Source organism: Cryptomeria japonica, chromosome 11 (genome assembly GCF_030272615.1).
Source record: "Cryptomeria japonica chromosome 11, Sugi_1.0, whole genome shotgun sequence".
In the NCBI taxonomy this organism is placed as follows: Eukaryota; Viridiplantae; Streptophyta; class Pinopsida; order Cupressales; family Cupressaceae; genus Cryptomeria; species Cryptomeria japonica.
The window spans coordinates 126,938,135-126,966,109 of record NC_081415.1 but is presented as its reverse complement, the minus strand read 5'-3'; the positions used below and the strand labels follow the sequence as shown (position 1 = coordinate 126,966,109).

General features: G+C 35.7%; 2 protein-coding genes across 2 annotated transcripts; one reads left to right on the top strand and one right to left on the bottom strand.

The window, feature by feature from the left end:
* The first annotated feature begins 856 nt into the window (after positions 1–856).
* Positions 857–1,902, top strand: LOC131065341 (UDP-glycosyltransferase 91D1-like). Its single transcript, XM_057999832.2, has 2 exons — positions 857–959; positions 1,055–1,902. The coding sequence occupies exons 1-2, from the start codon at positions 857–859 to the stop codon at positions 1,900–1,902; spliced, it is 951 nt and encodes a 316-aa protein (XP_057855815.2).
* A 1,749-nt stretch (positions 1,903–3,651) lies between these two features.
* LOC131065340 (anthocyanidin 3-O-glucoside 2''-O-glucosyltransferase-like) lies at positions 3,652–27,969 on the bottom strand. The gene is made up of 6 exons (XM_059214440.1): positions 27,735–27,969; positions 27,210–27,612; positions 27,007–27,074; positions 26,658–26,923; positions 15,331–15,462; positions 3,652–3,789 (listed from the first exon to the last, which is right to left on the bottom strand). The coding sequence occupies exons 1-6, from the start codon at positions 27,967–27,969 to the stop codon at positions 3,652–3,654; spliced, it is 1,242 nt and encodes a 413-aa protein (XP_059070423.1).
* Between the last annotated feature and the right edge of the window lie 6 nt (positions 27,970–27,975).

Below are 27,975 nucleotides of genomic sequence, written 5' to 3'. Positions count from 1 at the left end.
GGAGAGATATTATGGACAATCTATCATCCACTGGTCAAACATCTTAGCTTTTTGTAGTATAGGGATTTTGAACTCCTTAAATTTAACTAACAATATGTTGCAGAATCAACATACTTGTCTATATCCAAAATTGAAATGACACCAAATGAAGAAGATTTTCCAAATTCCGATGAAGTTCTCAAATCTAAAAACAAGTTTTAACAAAAAAACTATGAAACTAAATTCCAATAAAAAATTTGAACAATTATCAAAGTATTCTATAAAGCAAAGATTGATTGTTATGCAAATCTATTGTTTTTAACTCATGTTCATATATGTCCTTTGTAAAGAAGTAAATAAAAATTGATGTTTCAAATGGCACATAGGTTATTGCATATTAAATCAATAGATTACAATTTAAAAAAAAAAAAATTATGGATGGTTAATATCATTCACAAAATTTCATTTTGACTAAGAGCCAAGAGCTAAAGGGTACTTCATCATTAACACTTGGCTCATTCTTTATCATGTGGGACCTTATATATACCAAGACTCAATCTGTAATGATATCATTTAGAACCATTCAAATACACCTAACATTCAAATACGCCAACAAACCAATCTAATACAAAACTTTGATGAAAAACTACCCCACAGTTTAATCCCCAACCAAACAGATATTAACAGACTAATAATGTTAACATCAATTTGGACAAGTAAATGATAAGAGTTATGAATTAAGATGCACGGACTGCTAGCTTCTGTGGTTCATAGTCGTTGTTCTTCATCTAATCGATAATCACGCCCGATAATTCGGCAATTTAAACGAGCAATCGAATTGTCTTCAATAGAAAACTTGCAATATGATTCCAGTAGCATGGAAGCAGAGGTGCGGCAGCTCCATGTTATGATGGTTCCTTGGCTTTCAAAAAGCCACATCAGAGCCTTCTTAGAGCTGGCCAAGAAATTGCGTGCTCAAGGTCTCAAGATTTACTTCCCCTCCATATTTTTCGTTATAACGTCTCCCTCGAGTACAGGTTTCCTTCTTGGCCAAGAAGCCACCGTTGTATAATAGTCCCAGATCTGACAGTTCCCCCGCCTGGTTTCCGCTCCGCACGGAAGCACCTGGATATATTCCAAAAGGACGAGGGGCAAGTTAATATGGCAGAGCCGTGGAGTATGTGCTTTAAGGCTAGCTGGGCGATAGCCTTCAAATCGTGCGTAGAATTAGATGGCAAATACTTGGAATATATAGAGAGAACAACCGGCAGGCCCGTGCTTCCCGTGGGGATTCAGATGCCCGATCTAATGCCGCCACCGGCAATTGACCGTTGCTTGGCCTGGCTGGATGTGCAGAAGCCCTGTTCGGTGGTGGTAGCCTCCTTTGGCAGCGAATGTATTCTCACCCAGCAGGAGCTCACTGTCTTGGCTCTGGGCTTAGAAGAAAGTGAGCTTCCTTTTCTCTTTGTTCTTCTCCACCAGATGGCTGTTGCGTTGCCCCACGGTTTTGTAAAGCGCACGCAAAGAAGAGGACTTCTGGTGACGGAGTGGGCGCCTCAGTTGCACATTTTGGCCCATTCTTCTGCAGGAGCGCTCCTCAATAATTGCGGTTGGATCTCAGTGTCCGGAGGATTGAGGTTTGAGGTGCCGTTTGTTACTCTTGCACTGCAGTACGAACAGAGCTTGAATGCTAAGCTCATAGCCCAGGAACTCGAGTTGGGGGTGGAAGTCAGGAGAAATGAGGAGGACGATTCTTTTTCCTGTAAAGTTGTTCGCACATTAATGGAGGAAGAGGAAGGTAGACAGATCAGATCTCGCGTTCATGAGATTAGTAGAGACTTGATCAGGAACGATAGCCAAGTCTATCGGGCAAGCATCCACAATTTCGTTTCTCTAATCAAACAAAAGGCGTCCTGCAAATAGGAATTTTACTAGTACCACGACTGATCAATTGGTATGAGAGCATCAATATTTACGCTTGTATCGCTTATATATAAAAAACTTTTTACAAGTATCCATTTCAGCCTATACATTATGTAAATAAGTTATTCGATTTTGATAAATAAATTTAATTGTTTTTATGAATAATATTGATGTATAGGGTCTAATTGTTGTACATTTATATGTGCTTATCATATCCAGTTTTGCCACATATTTATATTATATATTACAAATAAATAGTTCATATGTAAATTAAAAATAACCAAATGTTGGTCAAAATCAACCTATATTTGAACACATGAGAACTCATGAATGTTATATAAAAATACATAAATACATTCATTAACAAGTGAACTATAAAAGGTGAGCATAATAGATATCTTGTATTTTTCCATGAATGTGAAGTTTTGTTGAAAGGTGTTCAACTATTGGTCCTTTTGTGTTGGATATAAGTTATATTTTATATAATAATGTGTTTCTTTTATAACAATGAATGGTTTTATGTGTTTAACTATTGGCCCATTTATATTAGATATAAATTATAGAAATAATAAATATTTATGATTACTAATAGGGATTTGTTCCATTTAGGTTTTATATAAGTTTTTGATTAAGGGAAAACAGGTTCTGAAGGGTCCTTGAAACCCTTTACATCATAGAATCAAAAGATAGTCATCAAAGTCCATCGGAAAAACAAAAGACAACAACCATAGAGAGGACAGTTGGCCAAAAATAAAAAGCCAGCAGCAGAAAAGACACAACACAAAGAAACTAAACACCAGACAACAAAAAAAGCAAAGAAGAACAGTCAAGCCTAGGTGAAGTTCTTTAGTAATTCGGCAGCTTCCAGCTCCAATTGCTCCATTGTTACAACAGTCCTCTTGATATCTCACTGTCCGTACTTTGGTTTTGCTTCTTCCTAGTAATTGCTCTTGTTCTTTTTCCAGGACCAACTTCCTTATCTTCAGGGGTTCCATCGTTCTCCTCAGTAGTGTCCCCAAGGGCCTTATCCCCCTAGACCTGTTCGAGTTTGCTAATAAGGACCTTGATACTATCAGAAGCGGCCTTTAAAATATTGTAACTCTTCTCACCAAACTTTTTGAGGGTCTTCTCAATCCCTTCCATCTTCTTTTCAGTTTCCCCTGCTCTATCTTTCAAGGTTTTAAAGCTATTGAATTGGGTATTTATAATTTCCTTCGCTTTTTTGATAGCTTTAGTCAGCTCACTTAAGTAGTTAGGTAGAGAGCTGAATTTTTCGGTGCCAATAGCTTCCAAAGCTTTAAGTTTGCTAGCTTCCTGGACCTGTTTATCTTTATGGTTTTAATTTCCTTCTGAATCCAAAAAAAGACCTTATTAAAGCAGTCCATTCCATTTTTAATACAAAGGTCGAAGTCCAAAGGGGAGCCATCCCAAGCCTCATCTCCCATAGGGTCCAAGTTCACCTCTAGACCCACCTCCTTCCACTCAATTGTCTTAATTTCCTTGTTGGGGTTATTCTCTCTAGCCAAGCCCTTACTCTGATCCTTGGAGTCAGTTAGAAGGGGCGAGCAGTTCTTGGCTTCCAACTCCTCATGTCTCAGCATCTTCCCCTTTTTCTTCTAGCTTGAGATAATTTGAACCTCCTCACTCTCTATCTCCATGTCATCTTCACTCTCCTCTTCTTCCACCTACCAACTGTCATCATCCTCCCCCTTCTTTTTTTTGACTAATCGACCCTTTACCCTGTTCCTCTTAACTGGTTTTCCTTTTACGCTTGCTCGACTCGGTGGTATGGGGGTCCACCTCAACATTCGCCTCTGTGTCGTATCCTTCATCATATTCATCATCCGAATCACCCAAATCGTCATCTGATATTCTATATTCTATATTCTATATAAAAAGATGATATTCTACTAATAACAAATGATATTTTTTTTCCTAGCTACTAGAAATCTTTAGATTAAGTTTCGGTCATATTTAAAAAAAATTGTCATAATCTGGACACTTCACATTAAATATGTTATTTTGATGAGTTGCATGATAGGTTGCACCTCGAAACCTTAGTTTTAGATAGATATGTACCAATTAAAAACACCAAGGCATTATGATATTCCATGTAATGGCTACATATTAACGAAGTTGGCCTACATGACTATTGGTGGCTCTCCCTTGTATGAGAGAACTCAAAATATATTTATTTTCATGATTTGGATAATAACTAACTATTTTGATTTTACAAAATTAAATTATAAATTATTGTTTTGAATCATTCTTTTAATTTTCATCTAATTATTGTCATTGGATTTTATCATTCTAGCATTATAAAATGCAAGTATTTTTTCTAAAATAAATAAAGGGATTTAAGAAAAAAATCATTTTACCATTCTATTACTAAAGCAAAGAAAATAAAAGATATAGAAAGAAGGAAGAATTTGTGGAACAACTAGTGCTAGTGCTAGACACTATGTGTATTTTGACTAACCTTGTTTCTATTATAGATGATAATTGTGACTCGGAAGGAGGACAAGGTAAGCCTCCTCCTTGTAACCCCAAGAAACTTGTTATCTCAGTTAATTTTAATATGCTTAATGTGTTAAACTAGGGGAAAATTATGTTGAAAAATATAGCAATATTTTCATGCTACAATTGATAGTAGCAATGTTTTGGTAAGAAATTTTTTCGATGAATAGTTTAGAAATGTCAGGTGGGTATTGAAATTTATTTTTGTAGAATGATTCAAAATGGGTTTAAAGATTGTTTCCTCCCATCACTATTTGATGGAGAAAGAAGGTCTATATTGAGAGGAGAATCTACTCACTACTACCCCAAAGAATCTAGTGGGGGCACATCAAGAAAAGATATTATCTCATAGATGGATAGGGTTGATTCTATTCTTTTGAGTTGACATTGTGATAAAGAATCCAAGAATATTCCTTTTGTCAAGGCCTCAATAGTTCCTCTGGTGAGCTCAATAATCACATATCACGGGGAAATGAAATTCATGGAGAAATTAAAGGCCAAATGTGCATAAGAGTTAGAAGAAAATTGGATTATGATGTAAAGGAACAAGAACAAAATTGAGGTATTTTTTAACATGCACCTTCTATCCCAAACCACAAATGGAGCAAAGCCTAAGGCTTTAGTTGAGTGATGCGCAACATGTTGCATAATTTTTATGGGATCTCATGTTCAGGCTGCATGCAATTAAATTAGGAGCCCTATTTTTCAAATATGTCTAGGGTTAGGGTTTGATTTCAATTGAAGTTAAGTTATAATTAAATTAGAATTACGAGTAGTAGCCGAGTTGGATTGGATCATGGAATTTCTCTTCATTATTTTTAGGGTTGACTTTGGGGTTCAAACTAACTTGATGCATGTTGTTTGTGAGTGATTGTGTGCATCTCCAAGAGATTAGTCTCATGGCATCTCAACAATTCCTAGCCACAACTTGGTAGTTTGTAAAACCAAGGTAAGGCAAGTTTGGCACTAAGCTGATTCATGGGGATACTGCTAGGTTAAAAGATAAAAATTATTAAATATAATAATTAATTTAATATAATAGTATGACATACTATTATTATTATATATTATAAGATGTTATTATTATTATATATTATAATATATTATTGTATTATGATATTTAATAATACAATATTGTAGCATTGTAAATCAAACATTTTTATTAGTGTTTCCAATTTCACACTCTCCTAGTACCTATTTTACTATTTCTCTTTCCTTTATGCATTATAGGACTTTTATCATAATTAATTAATATTTAAATCAATATTATTGGTCTTATTCCACTTTATTACATCATCACACTTTTATTTGGGCATTTAATTCTAGGTGTACACTTTATCATTCTATCTTAATTTTTTCTTAATCTGACCCGAATTTCAACTCTCAAATCATATATCCCATACCTATGCATTATAATTCAAGCCACCAACCTAGATTCAACATTAGATTCTGCTCATCTCATATGCTTAGAAATTCAGAAAAAAGTTTTTAGGACCAAGTCGTCGGGATTCACCCTGATCCAACACACTTCTGCCCTAATTTTAAGACAAAAATTTGGTAGTCCTTTCTAATTCAAATATTGCTTAGTGCAAAATTATATCAATTCTAAGTCAACCTAAAGGTGATTTCAATTATGAAATCCCTATATAAGGCATTTCTCTCAATTCATTTGGACATCTATGATCATCTTATCGTATGGTAACATTATCATCAATTCAAGATTATATTTGATTCAAGGAACAACAAAATACATCAATGGATGGGTTAATTCCAAACCTGGGGTTTGGCCTAATGCAAACCACGATTCAAAACCCTTTTTTTTACTCTTGTGTGTACCTATCAGTGCTTGATGGAGCCAAAAGACCTTAGATAGCCCTACGATCTTTGTATACAACTAATCGCAAAATTTAGGCCTAATTTTTTTGGACTTGGGTATTGAGGAAGGGCCCTTGTCCAAACCAGGGTGGTGGGACTGGCCTTCTCCTCAGTTTATTTCCTTAAATTTTGCAGACAAATCCTAGATAACTTCATATTCGAGATTCTCTGACAACAACTTATAAGATGAAGGTGTTGGGCACCCTGGTTCTTCTGTAACAAGTGCATAGTCAATTTCCCTATCCATTTTTGTACGTATTATGAAATTTCTATTTCATTTTCAGTTAGCACAATCACTCTAGGTTGCTAATTCTTGCATGTACCTTATTACCTTAGATTTGGCATCCAATTTACATCTTTTCTATTATATTTTCAACTCAAAGAAAAGGGGAATGGGACTTCAACTAGTATTCTGTCCATTTTATTAATACTCTTGATCCTATTCAGAGAAGGATTGCCGATATTTTATAGTTTTTTTAAAGAATTCAACTTACAGCTAAAGGTGCTTTCTCCACATCCTTTTTGGGCCCTTGTCTGGAACTCGTATCTGATTGTGAAAATCAATATATTTTTGGCTTCTAGTGCAAGGTAAGATTCTAACCATTGATAATCTTTGCAAGAGGGATATGGCCACACCCAATATATGTTTCTTGTGTAAAGAGAGTGTTGAAGACTTGGTTCATCTCCTAATGGATTTTAGCTATGTAAGTGATATTTGGTCCCATTTTCTCAATCTTTGGTTGTTGATGGATTGTTGGTTCCAATGGAATGTCCCTTCCTCCAATTATTTTCTTTGGTTGTTATGCTCACTTATCTTACCCCATATTTCTTGAGGAATCTGGAAAGAGAGAAACAACAAGATCTTTAGAAATTTAGAGTGTCATGCTCCTCTTCTTGTCATTAGAATTCAAAATGTTATTAAAGAATATTTCTTGGTTGCTTTCCCTAATTCGAGCTCTGTTTCTAATCTCTTTCCATCCCTTGTAATTTTATTGTGGCTCAGACCTAGATTCTTCAAAGGGATATTTATCTCTTTTCAAGGATTCAAATAGAGTAGGGATGGAGTGGTATGGACTACCCCTCCTTTTGGTTGGATCAAAATTAACATTTATGGGGCAGCCAAGGGGAAACTTGGGCCCATTGGATGTTGGGGAGTGGCTCATGATCACAATTATAGGATTTTCTCAATGGTGTCACTCCCTTTGGGAACCTAGATAAACCACTATGCTAAGGCTATGGCTACCTACATTTGTATAAAGCCAGCTATGAGGGAGAACTACAAAAGAATTTCATTGGAAAGTGACTCCTTGAATATTGTTAAAGGCCTACTTGGGTCACAAATCACTAGTTGGAATGTAAAGATCTTAATTGAAGATAGTTTAGGGATGCTGAAGCCCCTTGATAATTTCATAATTTCCCATGTCTTTCAGGAAGGAAATAAACTGGTCGATGGTTTGGAGAATCTTGGAGTCAAGAAGATTAGGATTAAGTAATGGGAGACCCATGATCTTATCCTTGCATAGATTAATAACCTCATCTATGATGATATATTTATGTGCTAATTTAGGGGTTGTCTAGGTACTAATTATGTAGTACATTTTTCAGGAGTGGAAGGAAGAGATGAGCTGCCTGCATCATAACATCATTGTGGAAGGTAATTTTTTTCTCTTGCCAATTCAAGAATCTTCTTTTTTCTTGTTCTTTGTTGTATTCTGGGGTCCAATGGCCTTCTAAATGGTGCTCATGGATATTTTTGTAGGCCCAATAAGGGAGGTGACTGTAATAGACTAGAACCCATTTCGTATGAGAAATGGAGGAATACTTAGGGTGTGGGACAAGGTTTCCAAAGGAGGGATAACCCCCTACATTGAAAAAATTCATGGCCATCACCCTAGAGCTACCAGGCAATTCATCAAGAGTTGGAATAATGGTACCTTATAGGCATTTGGAGGGGAATTTATGGTTGACGAAACCCTCATTGTGAAGGTTACTAAGATACTCATGGATGGGAGAAAGTTTTATAGGGATAGGAAAGACACAGTAGAAGTCCTTGAGATTTTATTCTACAAAAATGAGAGGGATAAAGTTCACCACACAAAGGATGAAGGATATAATCATGATGATCTCAAGTCTCTATGGGTTGATGTTGCTGAGGTGATTATGAGGAACATAACTTTAGATGGTTATTTTAAGAGTATTTTCACCTATCATTTTACTATTTTGAATCACTTCAGGTATAATAGGTGTATATCCATTCCATTTCACCTAATTTCTCCTTTGAATAATAGTCTTAAAATCCATTTGAAAAAAATAGAAATCCCCTATTCTTCATGAGGGGTTAATTCTTCTAATAATAGAGCATGCCAAGTCCCTCAAGATTAGGCCTCACCCCTTGACTTCTAAAAATAATAGTGTACAATATGCTTAGAATTTTGATTTTTATTATACTCATGAGCCTATAGTGTTAGAGTCTACCTCTTCTGGTGAAGAGGCTTGTTTTCACCTGGGTACCAGTAAAAAACCTAACAAGGACTCTACCTAAGGTAATGGGTAAGAAATTGACAAGGAGAACTCAGATGAGGTGGACTCCAACTACACCCCAATGTATGGAGTTTGTTCCTAATTCCTTAAGCCTTGGCTCTGTTAAGAAAAGAAAATAACATGTTTCCCTGAGTTCCTTAGGTCGGAGAAAGAGAAAAGAGAAAAGCCTTGTTTTGAGAGGGAAAAGGAAATTCAATTTCTCCCTCCAACGCTCAAAAAAGGCATTATGGTTGTCAAAAATAACAAACAAGAAGGCAAAGAAGATAATAGTGGCCCACCAATGATTGATGGTGAACCACAAGATATCAACATATGGATTGAAAGCCCATTTGATGTTGAAAACAGATCCCTATTGGGTAGGGACATGGGATCCTTGGTGGTGGAAACAAGGCATGTGGAAAAAGTGGTGAACGGATTTGTGGATGGACAAAACAAATTTTTGAAATGGGTGGTGTCAAAGATTCTGAGGCTAAAATGTAGAATCGGTGATTTGACTCCTAGATAGAGCACTATGAATACCCCTTCCTCATATGATGCAAATAAGATATTGGAACTCAATAAGAAGCTAGCTATGGATGTGAAGGCCATGAAAATTAAGACATGAGGAGAAAATTAAGAACTTGGAGATAGTGATAAAAAAGATCAATGAAAACCTGAGAGTGATTATTGTTTTCAGCAGGACGACCATCACAAATAGCATGGAGAGACTTAGGAGACTAAATGATAAATCTCAATCCTTTAATGTCTCCCCCTCGACTACTCATGCCTCCCCCTCCATATTGGTTTGCAGTAAAGGAAGGAAGGAAAAGGTGCTTAATGATACTAAGGCAAATATAAGATTATCAGTGTGCACCCGTAGCAAGGACAAAGGTAGGTTGGTGAATGCTAGCATTATTGAGGACTTATCAGAAATTAAAATGAATTTTATGGATAAAAATGTTAATTCTACCCAATTGTTGAGAAATCTTATGTAGTTCCTGGGTTGATGAACCCTATTTTTTCTATTTTTTACTACTAGTCCATTGTGTCTTAGCATTTGGTTCATCCTCATGACTAGGTTTTTCTTGTTTGGGTTTCAAGTCCCTATAAAACATGTTTTACTCTAATAAAAAAATATTCCAATTTATCATTTTATTTCTAGATCCAACTCTTTTCTATGTCCTTCATCATAGGGTTGATTCCAAACCCAGGGTTTTACATAGGAAAACCCCTATCAACCAAACAACATTTTTCCTATTTTGTGTGTTTGCGAGTGAAAATTATGAAGTGATGAAATGTAGATACAAAAATATTAGACTAAGAAAAATTAAACTATAGTTTGGAGATCCAAAAAACCCTATACACTGGCAATTGGTAAACAATGCTTGACACTTTCTAGATGAAATTTTAGGAGGAAAATTTGAGTTATGTTTTGGTCTCAAAATTGTTTTTGATATCTAAATCTTATACCTTCTAGACTAGGTACCCTAGCCCCATAGTCTAACATTTCTGAGCTTGAATTTGAAACACTGGTTCCTCTATACTTCCCACTTCCAAATTTGTACCTAGTATTTGTATTTATGTTTTGAAACTCTATGTTCATGTTGATTTGTCTCAATTTTGCATCATTATCCCTAGTTCTTATTCTATCTTATTTAATTTCAGTAAATTCAAGTCAAACAAGTTGAAGAAGATTTAAATATATTTTCCCAATCCTTTCCTATAGGTTTTAGGTTGGGGTTTCTAATATTTCATTCACCTTAATATGGTGGTATGTTATAAATGGGATTGATTCATAGTTTGCATTTATAAACTAGTGAAACCCATTTTTCACTCCTAAAAACTTATATATTATATGCTTTATTAAACATATCCTACTTGAAGTAATTATAATATAATAACTACTATATTATTACTTATTTATAGTTCAGGGATATTGAAAAGATGTGACTAGTAAATCCACCCTCTCTCCTATATTTATGAAACTTCTCTCTCATTTGAGAGCATGTGAATTTGAAATTACATAGTGAGATATATCACTATGCGTGAAAGGTGATATTGGCTATGTGGAAGTAAGGAGAAGTGTCCCTAGGTTCAAGTCTATTTTGTTCTAATTAGATAAAGTGGGAGAGGGCCCGAACCCTTACATAGAAGTCAAATGATTAAAAGGAAGGATCTCATGAGGTGTGAGAAAAACCAACATTAAGAAGGTCAAGTCTATTTTGTTATTGACTATATTTTGTAAGTATTTTTATAAAATGATGCTTTATTGGGATTATTCACCCAAAAGAGTTTTCTCAGTGCATATCTTGTGTAATGTGTTAACTTTATTTTAGTATGATTCTTAACTTATTTTTATTTATATCATTTTTTATAATGATTAGTATCGTAAGATCCTAATTTTTGACAATTATTCATATTATAATCCATGGATATTCCTTTTTTTCTTTGCATTGAGGTTGTCAATAATTCATCTCATATTTTGAATACATCTCCTACAACTTGTTTGGAGAAAATAACTCATCAAGAAGCATGGAGTGGTAATCGTACAAATATTAAGTATTTTAGAGTATATCTATGTGAAGAATTTATTACATACATAATGATATTATAGAAAATAAATTTGTTGAGAGGAATGTTAAGCACATATTTGTTGCCTATGATGATCAAACAGAACTGAGATGGACTATAAATGTTGGTCTTATCAAACAAACAAATCTAACAACTAAACAAACAAAAGATTATACAACGTTATTAATTGTCAACATATCCAAATCTATAAATAATTTTTAAATATATTGAGGAGTACAATTATATATGCATTACACAAAATTATCAATCAACATAGAAACTTCCCCTTAACTACTTCTTTTAGTCTTTATCCTTAATCTAACATTTTTTTCAAGAAAATGTTTCTCTTCCCTTATATATTCTTTACAATAGATTATATAAGAACAATTGGTTGTTATAACTGATTCCTTTAATCAAAACATCGTGACGTAGCTCAAAATATATTTTGTTTTAGGAATTCAAAGTTATTTTAGAACTTGTTAAAGGTTTGAGAGGATCTCAAAACCTTGTAAACTTCTAGCAATGGATTTGAAACCAAGAAAAAAGTCCAACATTCCAAAATTCATGTAGAAAAAAACTTTGGATGTTTACAAACTCTATTTTATCATTTCTCAATACCCATGAAGTCTTCCTTGGATTAACACAATGGCTACAATAGACTTGCAACAATCGAATGGGGTTTTGACAACATAGTGAAAATTCAACATAAGTTTAAGAACCAACACAAAACACAAAACCTCTTTTCTGAGTAATTTTCATCTTCGCCTTTTCAATGATGCCACTTAAGATAAATTAAAAGAATCCCTTTTTTCCTTTCTTTAAAGGTTATCAAAATTATTTGTGTGCCAAAAAAATTGTGACAACCATGTTGATGGTTGATGATAATTTTCAAAGCATTGTAGAAGTCTTAACCCTACCATCTAGAAATCTTTTCAATAAAGAGGTTTTGAATGATGTTTTGGTTACTAATAAGGCTGTGACAACCTTGTTGAATGCCAATAACTAATTTTCAAGCGATAATTGAAATCTAACACCACTCTCCAAGAAAATTTATTTCTAAAATAAAGGAGAGATGATTTTATTGATAATTTATACAAATTATAGAAGTTAAAATAAAATCACATAACAATTTATGTCAAATATTCAAGTGGTTGTAAAAGTGCTATCAAGATCTAATAAGGTTGTGACAACCTGTCAAAAGTCAACAAGGTTGTGGAAACCTCTTTAGAAGTCAACATGGGTTATGCCATCTTCTAATTTTTTTAATGTGTCAAAATAAAATGAGGTTGTGAAACCCTCTTCAGATTCTAACACAGGTTATGAAACCTCCCAAATTTGTTGATGTTTTTAACTTTAAAAAATCTAAACAGTTTGAGTTTAGAAATTATCCCAACCAACTATAGGAACCAACATAAGCACAACGGAACTGAAATGAACTAAAAGAAAAAATGTAGTTATTTTTTGGTTGATGTAGGAGTTCTCATGAACTTGGTTATCCATACACTAAAAATGTTATAGTTTGTACGATCCTATTATGGAGAATGTGTTACAAGGTAGGGATTTTCATTTTAATGAAGGGTTTGAGGATATGAAAAAATCCTCTCATAGTATACAAGTGGACATAGATAATGATGAATCCTAAGATGCCTTTGAAACTAATGAAATTTATATGGCAACTTATAATATAGTTGAAGAATTTAGCCCTCCTCCAAAGCCCAAGAGTCTTCAAGAGGTTTATCAAAAGAGTCAATGAATTAATTATGTTCTTATGAACACCATAATTAAATTTCAAGGGTATGAAATTTTGAATGTTACCCTATCATCTAAAGCCCCAAGTTCATTTTATATTTGAACTATGTAAATATGAATTAGAAAATCTATATTTTTAGTTTGAAAGTTGAAATTTCTAAACAATTTTTAAGGTTCTATTAGTAGAATTTGTACTTGTATATGTAGAAACTAGTGGTAAAAGTAAGGTTTTGGAATAAAGCACAAGTATATGCCAAAGAATAATAAAAGATCAATCTTTCTTATGATTTTAAGAACAAATTTAACTTGATGCATTTTGACATATATTTTTGGCACCTCCATGCAAAAGTAATGCTCGCTACATATTCCAAAATGTAGAACACGTTTCCTCCTATAAATTACAACAAAAGAATTGAGAAACAACTTAATATTCAAGTTTCCAATTGTTCCATTACATAAAATTTATCTCATATTTTATACAAATCACAAATTGATTTGTTAGTAAATGAAAAATCAAACAAAATCTAACAACAAATTACAACAAATCTTAGTTCTACCTATTTTTCATTAAAAAAAAAGGTTAAAAATGAAACCTTCCCATATGAACATTTTTTTATACATGACAAACCATGTAGTACCCCTACCATAATCGATCTCTAACCTTGGTTTAATCTTGATCAGTTTATCGTAATATTATGTGATAGTCAGATGTTGATTTTACGCGTAGCTATTGATGTGGTTTCTCTCTAGTTGTATGCAAGTTGTTTTGTGTACCTATTTTGTGGTATTAATATTGAGCTGACGCTTTCATTAAATTCTATATATGTATGCATGTATGATCTTTGGTTGCAGGAGATTTCAGGTACGAAGTCGCATGAGTGCGAGGTTCGTCTTCACCTGGATGTGCAGGTTTGAATGTACCTCTGTTAATCCTTAGAGTTGGATTAGGTGGTCGTAAGACCCTAGTCAACCTTTGCCGTGCTCAAGTGAGCATCGCCAGTCGTCGTCGATAATCCCTTATTGGTTTGGGTTTGCGAGTCGTCTGTTTGGTTGACCTTCTCGGTTTGCGTGCTTGGTGTGCCTGGTTAAATTGATTGATTAGTCCTTAGTAATTATCTTGATTAAATATGCGTTGTGCATTAAAGATTAATGGATTAAATTAATCAGGTTTTCGTTATGCGAGTTTTCGTTGATATTGAATTGCTTAATTTAATTGGGAGTAAATTCGATTAAATGACTGATTTTGATTATTAAATGTATTTTATATATGCTGATGAAAAGAAGTTTTGTATTTAAATTTCAATAGATTCTATTGCATTCTGTTAGCTTTTAAAATTTGAAAGGTTAAATCGTTTTGATTGAGGAAATCGATTTTTAATTGAAAGGCAAGTTTAATTTGTTATAGTTAGAAAGGATTAATTTTGTGAATTATTTGTAAATAAAATTTTTTAATTCCAAAAATGGAATTTTTGGGTCAACTCTTCCATATAACCCAAATTTGGCGAAAATAGAAGGATGGACATTTTTGGAGGATATTTTTTTGGGGAAAGATTTTGGAGATGGAATTGGAGGATTTTGGATGGAGAAGGAAGGATTTGGGAGCTGGAGATTTGGACTCTCAACAGATCTTGCCAGGAACGCGAGATCAGGTAGGAATTATCTCTCAATTTTAGTTTTGTTTGAAATGGAAATGTGATATCAATCTCAGTTTGTTGAAACCGAATTTGTATTGAATCGGAATTCTTTATCAAACCTGGTAGTGGGCGTTTTGTTTTATAAAGCTCGAACTGTGTTTTGAAAATAAGGAAAATATATTTGTTTCGCCCCTGTGCGTTGTTCTTTTTTTTTATGAAATCGAGCTGGGCGAAAATGTCATAAAACCCGAACTGGGCGTTTGTGTTTATTTTCGAACTGTATGTGTGAAGAAAAAAAAATATATTTATATGTTTTATTTTGAACTGCGCGTTCATGTTAGTCGGACTGTGCGTTTTGTTTGAATTTAAACCTGTGTGTTTTAAAAAAAAAAGAGAGGGGATATTTATTTGTTTTAGCGCTGGGCGTATGTTTTTGTTAAACCCGTGGGTTGGGGTTGGAGGCGGGGAGCGGAGCTCCACCCGCTCCTCCTCCCCCCTTTCCCCCGCGCATCCCCCGCTTGCTTCCTCCCGTTTCCGTGGTTCTTACCCCCCCCCCGCTTGCCTGTGTTGGTTGCTTCGGCTGCGGCCCACGGCGGTCGCCGCAGGGTGCCGCGGCACCTGCGGGCACCACCGTGGTGCGGCCCGCGTGTGCCATCCGCCAGTGGCTAGGGTTAGGGCACGGCCCACCCTGCCACTAATTTCAATGCGTTTTTGTTGTTTAAACATGGTTTTAAAACATAGTTTATAAAATCGTTTTTTTTTAGTATAAAAAAAAAATGCATTTATATTTATTACTATTTCAAGGAAAGTTATTGTAATGTTAAGTATAATCAGAATCGTAAGTACGATTAAGGTATTATTGCTTAAAAACATAATAGAGAATAATATGTTATTGGGAAATCATTTTAATACGATGGAATTACTATTGATGATGTTAAATGCTATTATAGAACATATCAGTTGAGTAATTGAAAAGTAAGTGATATATTTATCGTGGGTGTTTGAATTTAAACGATATGCCTTGGAAGTGATTATCTCCATTTAGATTCTCTTTCTACATTTTTATTTCCGTAATCCGTATAATGTATCTGGAATTGAAATTATGAATCTGTAGAGGTCGATTTTAGACCAGTATGTCTATGATGTTTTGTCGGAGATTAAATATCTTATTTAATAGATTAATGGTTGTCTGAGTTTTATTATTATAAATTTGGTTTAAAAAAAAAAAAAAACTCATTATGGCTTATATGCCTGTTCTATGCTTGAACCTTGTCGAGTTAGAAAAACCAAGAACAACTTGATGAGGTAGATAACCGTAATCTGTTTTTAGATCATGTAGAGGACTTGATCGACTTGTAATGATTAAATCAATTTGAGGAAATATTGTCTTTTCTGATTATTGCCTTGCGAGTTTAATTTCTGTATTCGCCTTTAATTATGAAATGGCATGTTTTGCTTTGTTAAATAGGACCCTATCGTATGGCATGATTTGGGGTGCCTGTTTTAGTCCTCGATTTCCGAGTTGACTGTTGTATTGTGATGTTGTCATAGTTGGTCATATCCTCCTTGTGTGTGAGTCGAATGATGATTGTGGTTGACCATTGTTGATCGGGTCTCTAGTTAGAGTACCGTTAGCAAGTGATTACCCTTGAGTCGTGTTTGACCTGATGATTGTTTCTCTCTTCTGGAACTCCGTTCGTCTGACCATGTGTATTTCTTGGTTTTGAGTTCGTCCGAGTATAGTCTAGTGTCGTATGGGAAAGTGGCTTTCGATTGGGGGCCGCGCCCAAAGTGGCTGCTGGGTAACCTGTCGAAAGTGAGTCTAATAAGTGATAACCTAACAGTAGATTAGAATGTAATCTCTAAATAAGATAATGTGCCTCACACATGAGACGAGTGCTATCATAGATTCGACATGCTATGAGAAGGCCTGAAATGGCAAACCATCTTCCTTGTCTCCGCGAGAGGATGTGTGGGTCCACATAAGGCTTGGATGGGCCGGAAGTTCGGATTAGGGTGCCAAGGTGACCCAGTGTATGGGGCCGGGACCTATGAAGACTTGCCATGGTATCCATACCAAGTTGTGTGATGACACTTGTCCCTACGTTCGCTAGTGTGTTGTCATTTTGTCCTGTTTAGAGTACCTTCGTGGGTCATCCTTTTGTCTCTGCCCTTGTGAGTGTCGGTTTCATGTTAGACCTTGGGTGGTGATGGCTCAGTTTTATGGATGCTCTCATGGACCTCGTGTTTTAGCTTTGATTATGTTCAGCTGGATCCTGTTCTTTTCAAGGATCGTTTATGTATTAATTGGCCGATGTGGTCGTTGTATATTGTTTATGTATCGCCTTGATGACTGGATGGTATGGTGTAACCTCTTGTACTCTTAACTTTATTATTTATCAGAGGGGTCTTGCAGTTGCACAGACCCGGAGATGTAGCCCTTTAGGGGTGAACTCCGAGATCATTATGGTGTTATGTGATGTATTCTCTTATGTTCCTTTATTCAGCTTTATCATGTATGATTAGCTTATGTTATAATGGTTAAATGGATAATTGGAATTAACTATAAATGCTTATATTCAGTTCCTTCGTGAATGCCATGTTGATCGAATGCTTAAGTGGTTAGATGAGATTTATCGTAGATGCTAGTATGCAATTGTCTTTTAAAATGAAATAAGTTGGAATATGAATGATTGTAACTTAGAGTAATGGAATCTACTCAGTTGTTGTTAAGGAATTTAAATATGCTTGGGAAGATCTCTTATGTTATGATGAAATCCTAGTGTATTAGAATGTTAGATGTATGGTTTGTAATTTTAAAGGAAAAGCTTGAATGAAGATTTTGAATGGATCTTAATGATGAATCTTTGCTTGTGAATTATATTTCCGTCTTTTGAAAGACATTATCCTGTTTCAAGAATTATCTCGTTGTTAAGATAATTATTTATTTGGATTAATTGTGTGAGTAAAGTGAATCGTGAATTTAAGTAATCTCGTTGGGAAACTCTTGAGGAGTTAGTTGAAGTCTTCCGCTATGTAATCTGAATCTTTGTTATCTTGTTGCATCTTATGTGTTGTAACTTTATAAAAAAAAAAATAAAAATAAAAAAATTGTACTCTATTCTTGTAATTTTGGCTTATCCCTTCGAGGTTTCCTGGTGGGGCATTACATTTGGTATCAGAGCCCATGTTGCAAACATTGGGATCTCTGGTGTCGCGTGTGCCCTCTATTTGTGTGAGGTATATCGACCTCATGTGTATACTTGTCCTCCTTTTTCATGTGAGTGATTGAGCAGACCTTAGCTTGTGTGTGACGTATGTGTGTTCACACCTTGCTTCACCCTCTTGATGTTGGTGTTTGAGTGCTTATTTTTGCATTGTGTGCTTATTGATGTCTTGGTCTACGATTTCTCTTATTCTGAAAGAGAGTAGTATGTACCTTCCCTTATTGAGTGTTGTACTCTTTAGACTAATCCATTTGGATTGGTCCGTGCTTGTCTTGAATCTGGAAGTGCGATTTGTGTTTGTTTAAAGATTTTGATTTAGCTTAGTGTTGTCCACTTGAAGGACTTGTATGGCAATTATTGAATGCTTATTTTGTAAAAAAATTAAATGATCATCACCATTTCTCTCTTTCTTTCTAGAAATTAAAGTGATTAAGATATGTGTAATTATCTTTGATTGGAGTTTCTGGTTTGCAAGAGAAAAGGGTGTGACTTCTTGAACCCTTTTGTGAGCCTTATGAAGCTTATTTTTTTTTAGATTATTATTGGGCTATGGGTTTAAAAAAAATTTATTTCAGTTATTGGGAGAAAACTGTATGTGTATGTTTAAAGAATTCTCCATGTGTATGTTGTAGGAGTAGCATGATTAAATTCTACCTTAGAAAGGTGCATTGCTATGCGAATAGTTGAATTATGTGAAACTGAATGGTTTGTAGAAGTATTAAAAAGAGCATGTTATTGTAGCTTTGAGAGAGTATTAATGTGTCCCCTGAAGGATTGTTTTATGTGTTTTCTGAAAAAGATTGTCTTATGTGTTTTATTAAACCAGTTTGATTGAAGATGTATTTTAAGCTAATGCTCCATTGAACTCGCTTTTGGGTATGTGGAATTACCTTGATGTGTTAGAAAGTGCGAATGGAAAAGCTTGTTTGATGTGCATGCATAAATATGTTTTATTTGGGGTTAATAACTCTTTGCTTATCTTTGATCGTAATGTGATCTTTTCTAGTAGGTTGCGAATTATGACATGTGCCTATATTGTATTATTATTAAGTGAGTGTTCTTAAGAGGTCTTGCATTATCGAAAAGATTGCCTCTCTTGATCTCTGTTTTGTTTGTAAACTAGAACCTCCTGTTGCAACCAAAATTATTGGGAATGTTTTTGTTAGGCTGATTGGCATCCTTCTTAACGGTAGCGAAATGAAAACCGTGCTATTAAATGATAGGCTTATAGTGAGAAAATTTATAATGTAGCATGATCTTGTTTGATCTTGCGTGTTTTGTAGGAAATAGTTTGGTTATCAAACTCTCTTCCCCATCTCCTTGCCTAATCATAAGATTTTTAGAAATGGTATTAAAGAATGCGTTGATTTAAATAGAATGTTTATAAAACATGTGAAAATGTACTGTTGCTTTTGGCTTCATAGTGATAGATGAAAGTCTTAAGCTTTAGAAATGAATTTGCTTAGCTAGTAATTTGATTATGAATGCTTAGTGAGATTCAAGAAAGATGTAGGAATAATGTTATTTCCTTATGTAATTGTGAATTGTTAATAATTTCAATACTTGAATCTAGAGTAAACTTGATTCAGTTATTTATATAGAAAGCATAATTGGAATCTTCCTTGTATAGATGTTAGCCTACTGAAAAGTACTCCTCGTAAATGTGACTAAACCAGTACTGGTGCTTTGTGTGTATTGTAAGAAACCAGTGCTTATTATATGTGCCCATGGATTGGTGAAGTAATCAACCATGGAGGATATGTTGCTTATGAGTATGGGAAACCATACTGTTTATGTGATGTTGCTTAATTGTCTCCCTATTGAGTACCAAACCTCGGGTTGTGGGTAACTCAGTATGTTAAGGGGTAGTATTCGAAGCGACCGTTCCTTGAATAGTATGGATTGGCGTACGAGTAATGTCGGCGCGAAGCGACTTTAGCTTCTCTACTTCGAGGAATGATATAGTTGTACTACTAAACTGTATCAAGGTGTACTCAATACTTTCCCTTTGATGAACCTAAGTATAGGTTTATGTGTGTCAGCCTATTCCTATCCTTATTTGAGCAGTTTTGATGGTGATTCTTGTGTATAGTGATGGTGTGATTTGGAGGATCCTTTGCCTTGTCTTCATGAAAGGTAGGTTTATTCACATGTGCCGCCAGTTAGTATGTGTTGGTGGGCATGTGGGTGGACCATAGTCATGTATACCTCTGACTCACGGCGAGTATCCTTCTAGATACGTCGCTATGCGGGATGTGACCTGCGCGTGCTTTCTCCGCGAGGTGCACTACCATGCGGGATACGTCCATTGTGTGTTTTCTCCACTTGGGGTATTGCCATGCCACGTGACGATGTGATGCGGGGTGATGTCGAGGTGCACACCGCCATGCCATGTGGATAGTGTGACTATGTCGCACCACATGATGAGCTACTGCAATAGCTAGTCAGTTGTTCCTTCCTTCCTCGTTGGTGGCTAGATGCTAGTCACACAGTGTTGTTATGTGCAGTTGTGATATTCTTTATATTTCTTTGGGGATCAGCAATTTATTTTACCTTGACTTTGAAGGTTTGGCCACGATCTTGTGATCTTTTGCACTTTGATTTGGTGTTGAAATTCCGGATTATTTTCTTACCTTATTGTTGGAATTGATGATTTATTATCTTTATTCATCTGTACTTTGGTGGCTAAACTGGTTTATCATTATTGTTTTCGGATGCTAGTCTTGTGTCGAAATGTGAAATTCCTCTCCAAGGACGTATGATACGGAATTGGTAGAGTGTGTGCGAGGAAGTTGATATAGGGAACCGTGAGGATAGGGGGTATGTGAGGCTGTGACGCAGCTAGTACCCACTACCTACCTATGTGTGGTGACTATCTCTTGGAGGCTAACCACCTTGCACAACAAGGGATATTCACAAAGGTCTTGTATGGAAGGTAGCACCGCTATGGTGTGCCTAGCACCATCGAGCCTTTGAGTGAGAGATTGGATTTTTATGATCATATTGTTGTTCTGAGATCAGGCATAGAGATGCTGATCGTGCATGTTATCCTTGACCGAGCATTAGACATCCTCACATGTGGCCTTTTATGTTATGCATTCCAGTTATGTGGATGGTTATTATTTGTATCATGGAGTAAATTGTGTTAACTTGTCGCTATGTTATGGGACATAGTCTTTGGAAAGGTTTTCTTATGCCTGGCAAGTGTAATCAATTGAGTTATTTACGTTGCTCTTATTGCATGAAAGCTAATTTGGTTGTAGAAACTGATATTTTGAGCTAGTTCTATGTTATTAAATCTTATGATAAAGATGGATTGGTAAAGGAAATTGATCATTATGGCATGTTGGCTTGTCATTTTTGGTTGTTAATTATGGTAATTGTTGTTTACCTCCTTGTAATGCTTTAATTTGGTGTTATGAAAGGAAGAAAATTCTTGTTTCTCTGCTATGATGGTGGATAATTCCTAGAATATTTTAAGGAATGTATGGTTTTAGATGTATCTTGCCAATGGATAATGGCATTTGTAAAGGATTTTGCAATTATATTTCATTTATTTATGGAAGCATTTCTATGTGCAATTTGATCTTTGTTGAATGAGTTTCAGGGCTGATGCGTATGACATGTTCTCCATCTAGCCTTACGACTTCCAGGAGTAAGTCGGAGCCTAGGGGGGGAGAATGTAGTACCCCTACCGTAATCGATCTCTAACCTTGGTTTAATCTTGATCAGTTTATCGTAATATTATGTGATAGTCAGATGTTGATTTTACGCGTAGCTATTGATGTGGTTTCTCTCTAGTTGTATGCAAGTTGTTTTGTGTACCTATTTTGTGGTATTAATATTGAGCTGACGCTTTCATTAAATTCTATATATGTATGCATGTATGATCTTTGGTTGCAGGAGATTTCAGGTACGAAGTCGCATGAGTGCGAGGTTCGTCTTCACCTGGATGTGCAGGTTTGAATGTACCTCTGTTAATCCTTAGAGTTGGATTAGGTGGTCGTAAGACCCTAGTTGACCTTTCTCGTGCTCAAGTGAGCATCGCCAGTCGTCGTCGGTAATCCCTTGTTGGTTTGGGTTTGCGAGTCGTCTGTTTGGTTGACCTTCTCGGTTTGCATACTTGGTGTGCCTGGTTAAATTGATTGATTAGTCCTTAGTAATTATCTTGATTAAATATGCGTTGTGCATTAAAAATTAATGGATTAAATTAATCGGGTTTTCGTTATGCGAGTTTTCATTGATATTGAATTGCTTAATTTAATTGGGAGTAAATTCGATTAAATGACTGATTTTGATTATTAAATGTATTTTATATATGCTGATGAAAAGAAGTTTTGTATTTAAATTTCAATAGATTCTATTGCATTCTGTTAGCTTTTAAAATTTGAATGGTTAAATCGTTTTGATTGAGGAAATCGATTTTTAATTGAAAGGCAAGTTTAATTTGTTATAGTTAGAAAGGATTAATTTTGTGAATTATTTGTAAATAAAATTTTTTAATTCCAAAAATGGAATTTTTGGGTCAACTCTTCCATATAACCCAAATTTGGGGAAAATGGAAGGATGGACATTTTTGGAGGAGATTTTTTTTGGGAAAGATTTTGGAGATGGAATTGGAGGATTTTGGATGGAGAAGGAAGGATTTGGGAGCTAGAGATTTGGACTCTCAACAGATCTTGCCAGGAATGCGAGATCAGGTAGGAATTATCTCTCAATTTTAGTTTTGTTTGAAATGGAAATGTGATATCAATCTCAGTTTGTTGAAACCGAATTTGTATTGAATCGGAATTCTTTATCAAACCTGGTAGTGGGCGTTTTGTTTTATAAAGCTCGAACTGTGTTTTGAAAATAAGGAAAATATATTTGTTTCGCCCCTGTGCATTGTTCTTTTTTTTTATGAAATCGAGCTGGGCAAAAATGCCATAAAACCCGAACTGGGCGTTTGTGTTTATTTTCGAACTGTATGTGTGAAGAAAAAAAAATATATTTATATGTTTTATTTTGAACTGCGCGTTCATGTTAGTCGGACTGTGTGTTTTGTCTAAATTTAAACCTGTGTGTTTTAAAAAAAAAAGAGAGGGGATATTTATTTGTTTTAGCGCTGGGCGTATGTTTTTGTTAAACCCGTGGGTTGGGGTTGGAGGCGGGGAGCGGAGCTCCACCTGCTCCTCCTCCCCCCTTTCCCCCGCGCATCCCCCGCTTGCTTCCTCCCGTTTCTGTGGTTCTTACCCCCCCCCCCCCCCCCGCTCGCCTGTGTTGGTTGCTTCGGCTGCGGCCCACGGCGGTGGCCGCAGGGCGCCGCGGCACCTGCGGGCACCACCGTGGTGCGGCCCGCGTGTGCCATCCACCAGTGGCTAGGGTTAGGGCACGGCCCACCCTGCCACTAATTTAAATGCGTTTTTGTTGTTTAAACATGGTTTTAAAACATAGTTTATAAAATCATTTTTTTTTTATATGTATTTTTTTAGTATAAAAAAAAAATGCATTTATATTTATTACTATTTCAAGGAAAGTTATTGTAATGTTAAGTATAATCAGAATCGTAAGTACGATTAAGGTATTATTGCTTAAAAACATAATAGAGAATAATATGTTATTGGGAAATCGTTTTAATACGATGGAATTACTATTGATGATGTTAAATGCTATTATAGAACATATCAGTTGAGTAATTGAAAAGTAAGTGATATATTTATCGTGGGTGTTTGAATTTAAACGATATGCCTTAGAAGTGATTATCTCCATTTAGATTCTCTTTCTACATTTTTATTTCCGTAATCCGTATAATGTATCTGGAATTGAAATTATGAATCTATAGAGGTCGATTTTAGACCAGTATGTCTATGATGTTTTGTCGGAGATTAAATATCTTATTTAATAGATTAATGGTTGTCTGAGTTTTATTATTATAAATTTGGTTTAAAAAAAAAAAAAAACTCATTATGGCTTATATGCCTGTTCTATGCTTGAACCTTGTCGAGTTAGAAAAACCAAGAACAACTTATCCCTTGATGAGGTAGATAACCCTAATCTGTTTTTAGATCATGTAGAGGACTTGATCGACTTGTAATGATTAAATCAATTTGAGGAAATATTGTCTTTTCTGATTATTGCCTTGCGAGTTTAATTTCTGTATTCGCCTTTAATTATGAAATGGCATGTTTTGCTTTGTTAAATAGGACCCTGTCGTATGGCATGATTTGGGGTGCCTGTTTTAGTCCTCGATTTCCGAGTTGACTGTTGTATTGTGATGTTGTCATAGTTGGTCATATCCTCCTTGTGTGTGAGTCGAATGATGATTGTGGTTGACCGTTGTTGATCGGGTCTCTAGTTAGAGTACCGTTAGCAAGTGATTACACTTGAGTCGTGTTTGACCTGATGATTGTTTCTCTCTTCTGGAACTCCGTTCGTCTGACCATGTGTATTCCTTGGTTTTGAGTTCGTCCGAGTATAGTCTAGTGTCGTATGGGAAAGTGGCTTTCGATTGGGGGCCGCGCCCAAAGTGGCTACTGGGTAACCCATCGAAAGTGAGTCTAATAAGTGATAACCTAACAGTAGATTAGAATGTAATCTCTAAATAAGATAATGTGCCTCACACATGAGACGAGTGCTATCATAGATTCGACATGCTGTGAGAAGGCCTGAAATGGCAAACCATCTTCCTTGTCTCCGCGAGAGGATGTGTGGGTCCACATAAGGCTTGGATGGGCCGGAAGTTTGGATTAGGGTGCCAGGGTGACCCAGTGTATGGGGCCGGGACCTATGAAGACTTGCCATGGTATCCATACCAGGTTGTGTGATGACACTTGTCCCTACGTTCGCTAGTGTGTTGTCGTTTTGTCCTGTTTAGAGTACCTTCGTGGGTCGTCCTTTTGTCTCTGCCCTTGTGAGTGTCGGTTTCATGTTAGACCTTGGGTGGTGATGGCTCAGTTTTATGGATGCTCTCATGGACCTCGTGTTTTAGCTTTGATTATGTTCAGCTGGATCCTGTTCTTTTCAAGGATCATTTATGTATTAATTGGCCGATGTGGTCGTTGTATATTGTTTATGTATCTCCTTGATGGCTGGATGGTATGGTGTAACCTCTTGTACTCTTAACTTTATTATTTATCAGAGGGGTCTTGCAGTTGCGCAGACCCGGAGATGTAGCCCTTTAGGGGTGAACTCCGAGATCATTATGGTGTTATGTGATGTATTCTCTTATGTTCCTTTATTCAGCTTTATCATGTATGATTAGCTTATGTTAGAATGGTTAAATGGATAATTGGAATTAACTATAAATGCTTATATTCAGTTCCTTCGTGAATGCCATGTTGATCGAATGCTTAAGTGGTTAGATGAGATTTATCGTAGATGCTAGTATGCAATTGTCTTTTAAAATGAAATAAGTTGGAATATGAATGACTGTAACTTAGAGTAATGGAATCTACTCAGTTGTTGTTAAGGAATTTAAATATGCTTGGGAAGATCTCTTATGTTATGATGAAATCCTAGTGTATTAGAATGTTAGATGTATGGTTTGTAATTTTAAAGGAAAAGCTTGAATGAAGATTATGAATGGATCTTAATGATGAATCTTTGCTTGTGAATTATATTTCCGTCTTTTGAAAGACATTATCCTGTTTCAAGAATTATCTCGTTGTTAAGATAATTAGTTATTTGGATTAATTGTGTGAGTAAAGTGAATCGTGAATTTAAGTAATCTCGTTGGGAAACTCTTTAGGAGTTAGTTGAAGTCTTCCGCTATGTAATCTGAATCTTTGTTATCTTGTTGCATCTTATGTGTTGTAACTTTTTTTTAAAAAAATAAAAAAAATAAAAAAATAAAAAATAAAAAATAAAAAATAAAAAAAAATAAAATTTTGCACTCTATTCTTGTAATTTTGGCTTATCCCTTCGAGGTTTCCTGGCGGGGCATTACAAACCAAATAAGCAAATATTTCACATTGAAAACATGAGTATCTCTACTAAAGACATACAATAATAAATTAAGGCAAACTATGATATGGCTCCTATAATAAATGAGTGTGGTCTTCAAAAGAGTATGGCATATGACAATATATTAAATAAATGTAAAGACATATACAAAATATGTATTTTATTAAATTAGGTTAGTCTTCTAACAATTTTGTTGATAATAGTTATTGGAACTATTGAGTGGTATAAAAGTCATTTGGAGAAACAATATTAGAAAAATCAACAAGCATATATATTTGCATTGTATTAAATATAAAATAATGATAATATTATTGAGAGTCGATTTTAAATGTATTACATTATGACTTTTATAAAGCCTGACCATTATAACTTCTTGAACAATCAACCTACAACAAAATAACAAATTATTTAATAACAATAATATTAAACTACTAAAAAACTACAAATCATTAAGATGACTTTATTAATGTAAACTTTAATAGTCCAACGAAATAATTCTACTATTTCAAAAAGACTAAAAATGAATACAATAAGGGAAACATATATTTTCTTCCCTCTAAAAGAAACTAAAACATGTAAAAACTAGCAACCGTGACAGCATACAATATAGATATAAATATAGATATAGATATAAAAGTAGACATATTTATCAAATAGTTTGTTTGCTGGAGGCTTTGTCCTTGAGCGCAGAGACAAAGTTGATGATGTTTGTTTGACAGACTTGGCAATTGTTACTGGTCAGCACCCTGCTAATTTCCTCGACATTGGATTTAATCCATTTGCCTTCTTCCTCCACCATCACAGCTCTGACAGCTTTAGCTACGTCCTCCTTAGTGAAAGAGGATGCTATGTCCTCCTTAGTGAAAGAACTATCCTCGTTTCTCTTAACCTCCACTCGCATGTTCAATTCATTAGCAATTAGCCTAGCAACTAAAGGCTGTTCGAACTGGATTGGAAGAGAAACAATAGGTACTCCAAACCTCAGGCCTTCTATCACAGAATTCCACCCACAATGTGAAAGAAAAGCTCCATTGGAAGGATGGTTTAAAATGTGCAATTGAGGTGCCCACTCTGTAACCCAAGTCCTCTGCTAGGGGTGCGATCCTCAGACACTCTGTGCAACTCAGCCCCCATTTGGCTGAAAAGAACACACAGGAATGAAATTTCACTTTCCTCCAACCCCAACAGGAGAACAGTGAGATCTTGGACAGTGAGAGGGCATTCACTTCCGAAGCACACAAACACAACAGAATGAGCGGGTTGCCTGTCCAACTAGGCCAAGCAACGGTCTGCATCAAGCTGAGGCGGCAGGCTAGGCATGGAAATTCCCACGGGAAACATGAACCGCCCGGTGCTTCTTTTAAAATAGTCCACAAATTTTCCTTCCAACTCTCGGCAAGTATTGCTAAGCGTTGCCCAGCTTTCCTCCACAGAGATAGAAAGGCGGTTCATGAAGGTGAGGCCCTTACTTTCCTTCTGGGCTTTAAAGGTTCGAAAGCGGATAACCAATGACGGGAATCTGGGTAGCGGTACAGTCAGATCCTTGGTCGTTGGGATATCGGGCAGTCGTTGCCTGTGCTGTCCTATTGCAAAACTCATAGACGCCATGCCAACTACCATGAAATTTATGGTGGGGATGCCCATTTTGTCGGCAACCCAAGGAGTCCAGCACAACGCTGCATCAAATATGACAAAATCTGGGGAAAGCAGTTTCAGTAGTGCTCCAAAGGCTGCTCGCAAAGATCCATCGCTTGGAAGAGAAGTGGCACTAAGTCTATTCTTCCTATCTCGGATAAACCTTTCGTGGACTCAACACCTGCAGGCACACCGTCCACGGATGGCAATTGGAGCTCCACTAGCTCAATTCCGGGCACTATCTTCTTTTTAATCCATGCAATGTTAGCCGGAGTGGAGACGAAGGAGATTCTGAGGCCAGAAGTGAGGAGGCTCTTGGCTAGGTCTAGTAAGGGTGTTATATGGCCTTGTGCAAACCAAGGGAACATCACCACATGAAGCTGCCTATCATCTGCCATTGTCTA

What these genes read in the sequence shown, in the direction of transcription:
- LOC131065341 (XM_057999832.2), top strand. Translation starts at nt 857, where the DNA reads ATGGAAGCAGAGGTGCGGCAGCTCCATGTTATGATGGTTCCTTGGCTT. An exon ending in CAAGAAATTGCGTGCTCAAG is followed by an intron (nt 960 to 1,054) that starts GTCTCAAGATTT and finishes GTTGTATAATAG; the next exon opens with TCCCAGATCTGACAGTTCCC.
- LOC131065340 (XM_059214440.1), bottom strand. Translation starts at nt 27,969, where the DNA reads ATGGCAGATGATAGGCAGCTTCATGTGGTGATGTTCCCTTGGTTTGCA. An exon ending in GCAGACCGTTGCTTGGCCTA is followed by an intron (nt 27,075 to 27,209) that starts GTTGGACAGGCA and finishes TGTTCTTTTCAG; the next exon opens with CCAAATGGGGGCTGAGTTGC. An exon ending in CAGAGGACTTGGGTTACAGA is followed by an intron (nt 26,924 to 27,006) that starts GTGGGCACCTCA and finishes CTGTGATAGAAG; the next exon opens with GCCTGAGGTTTGGAGTACCT.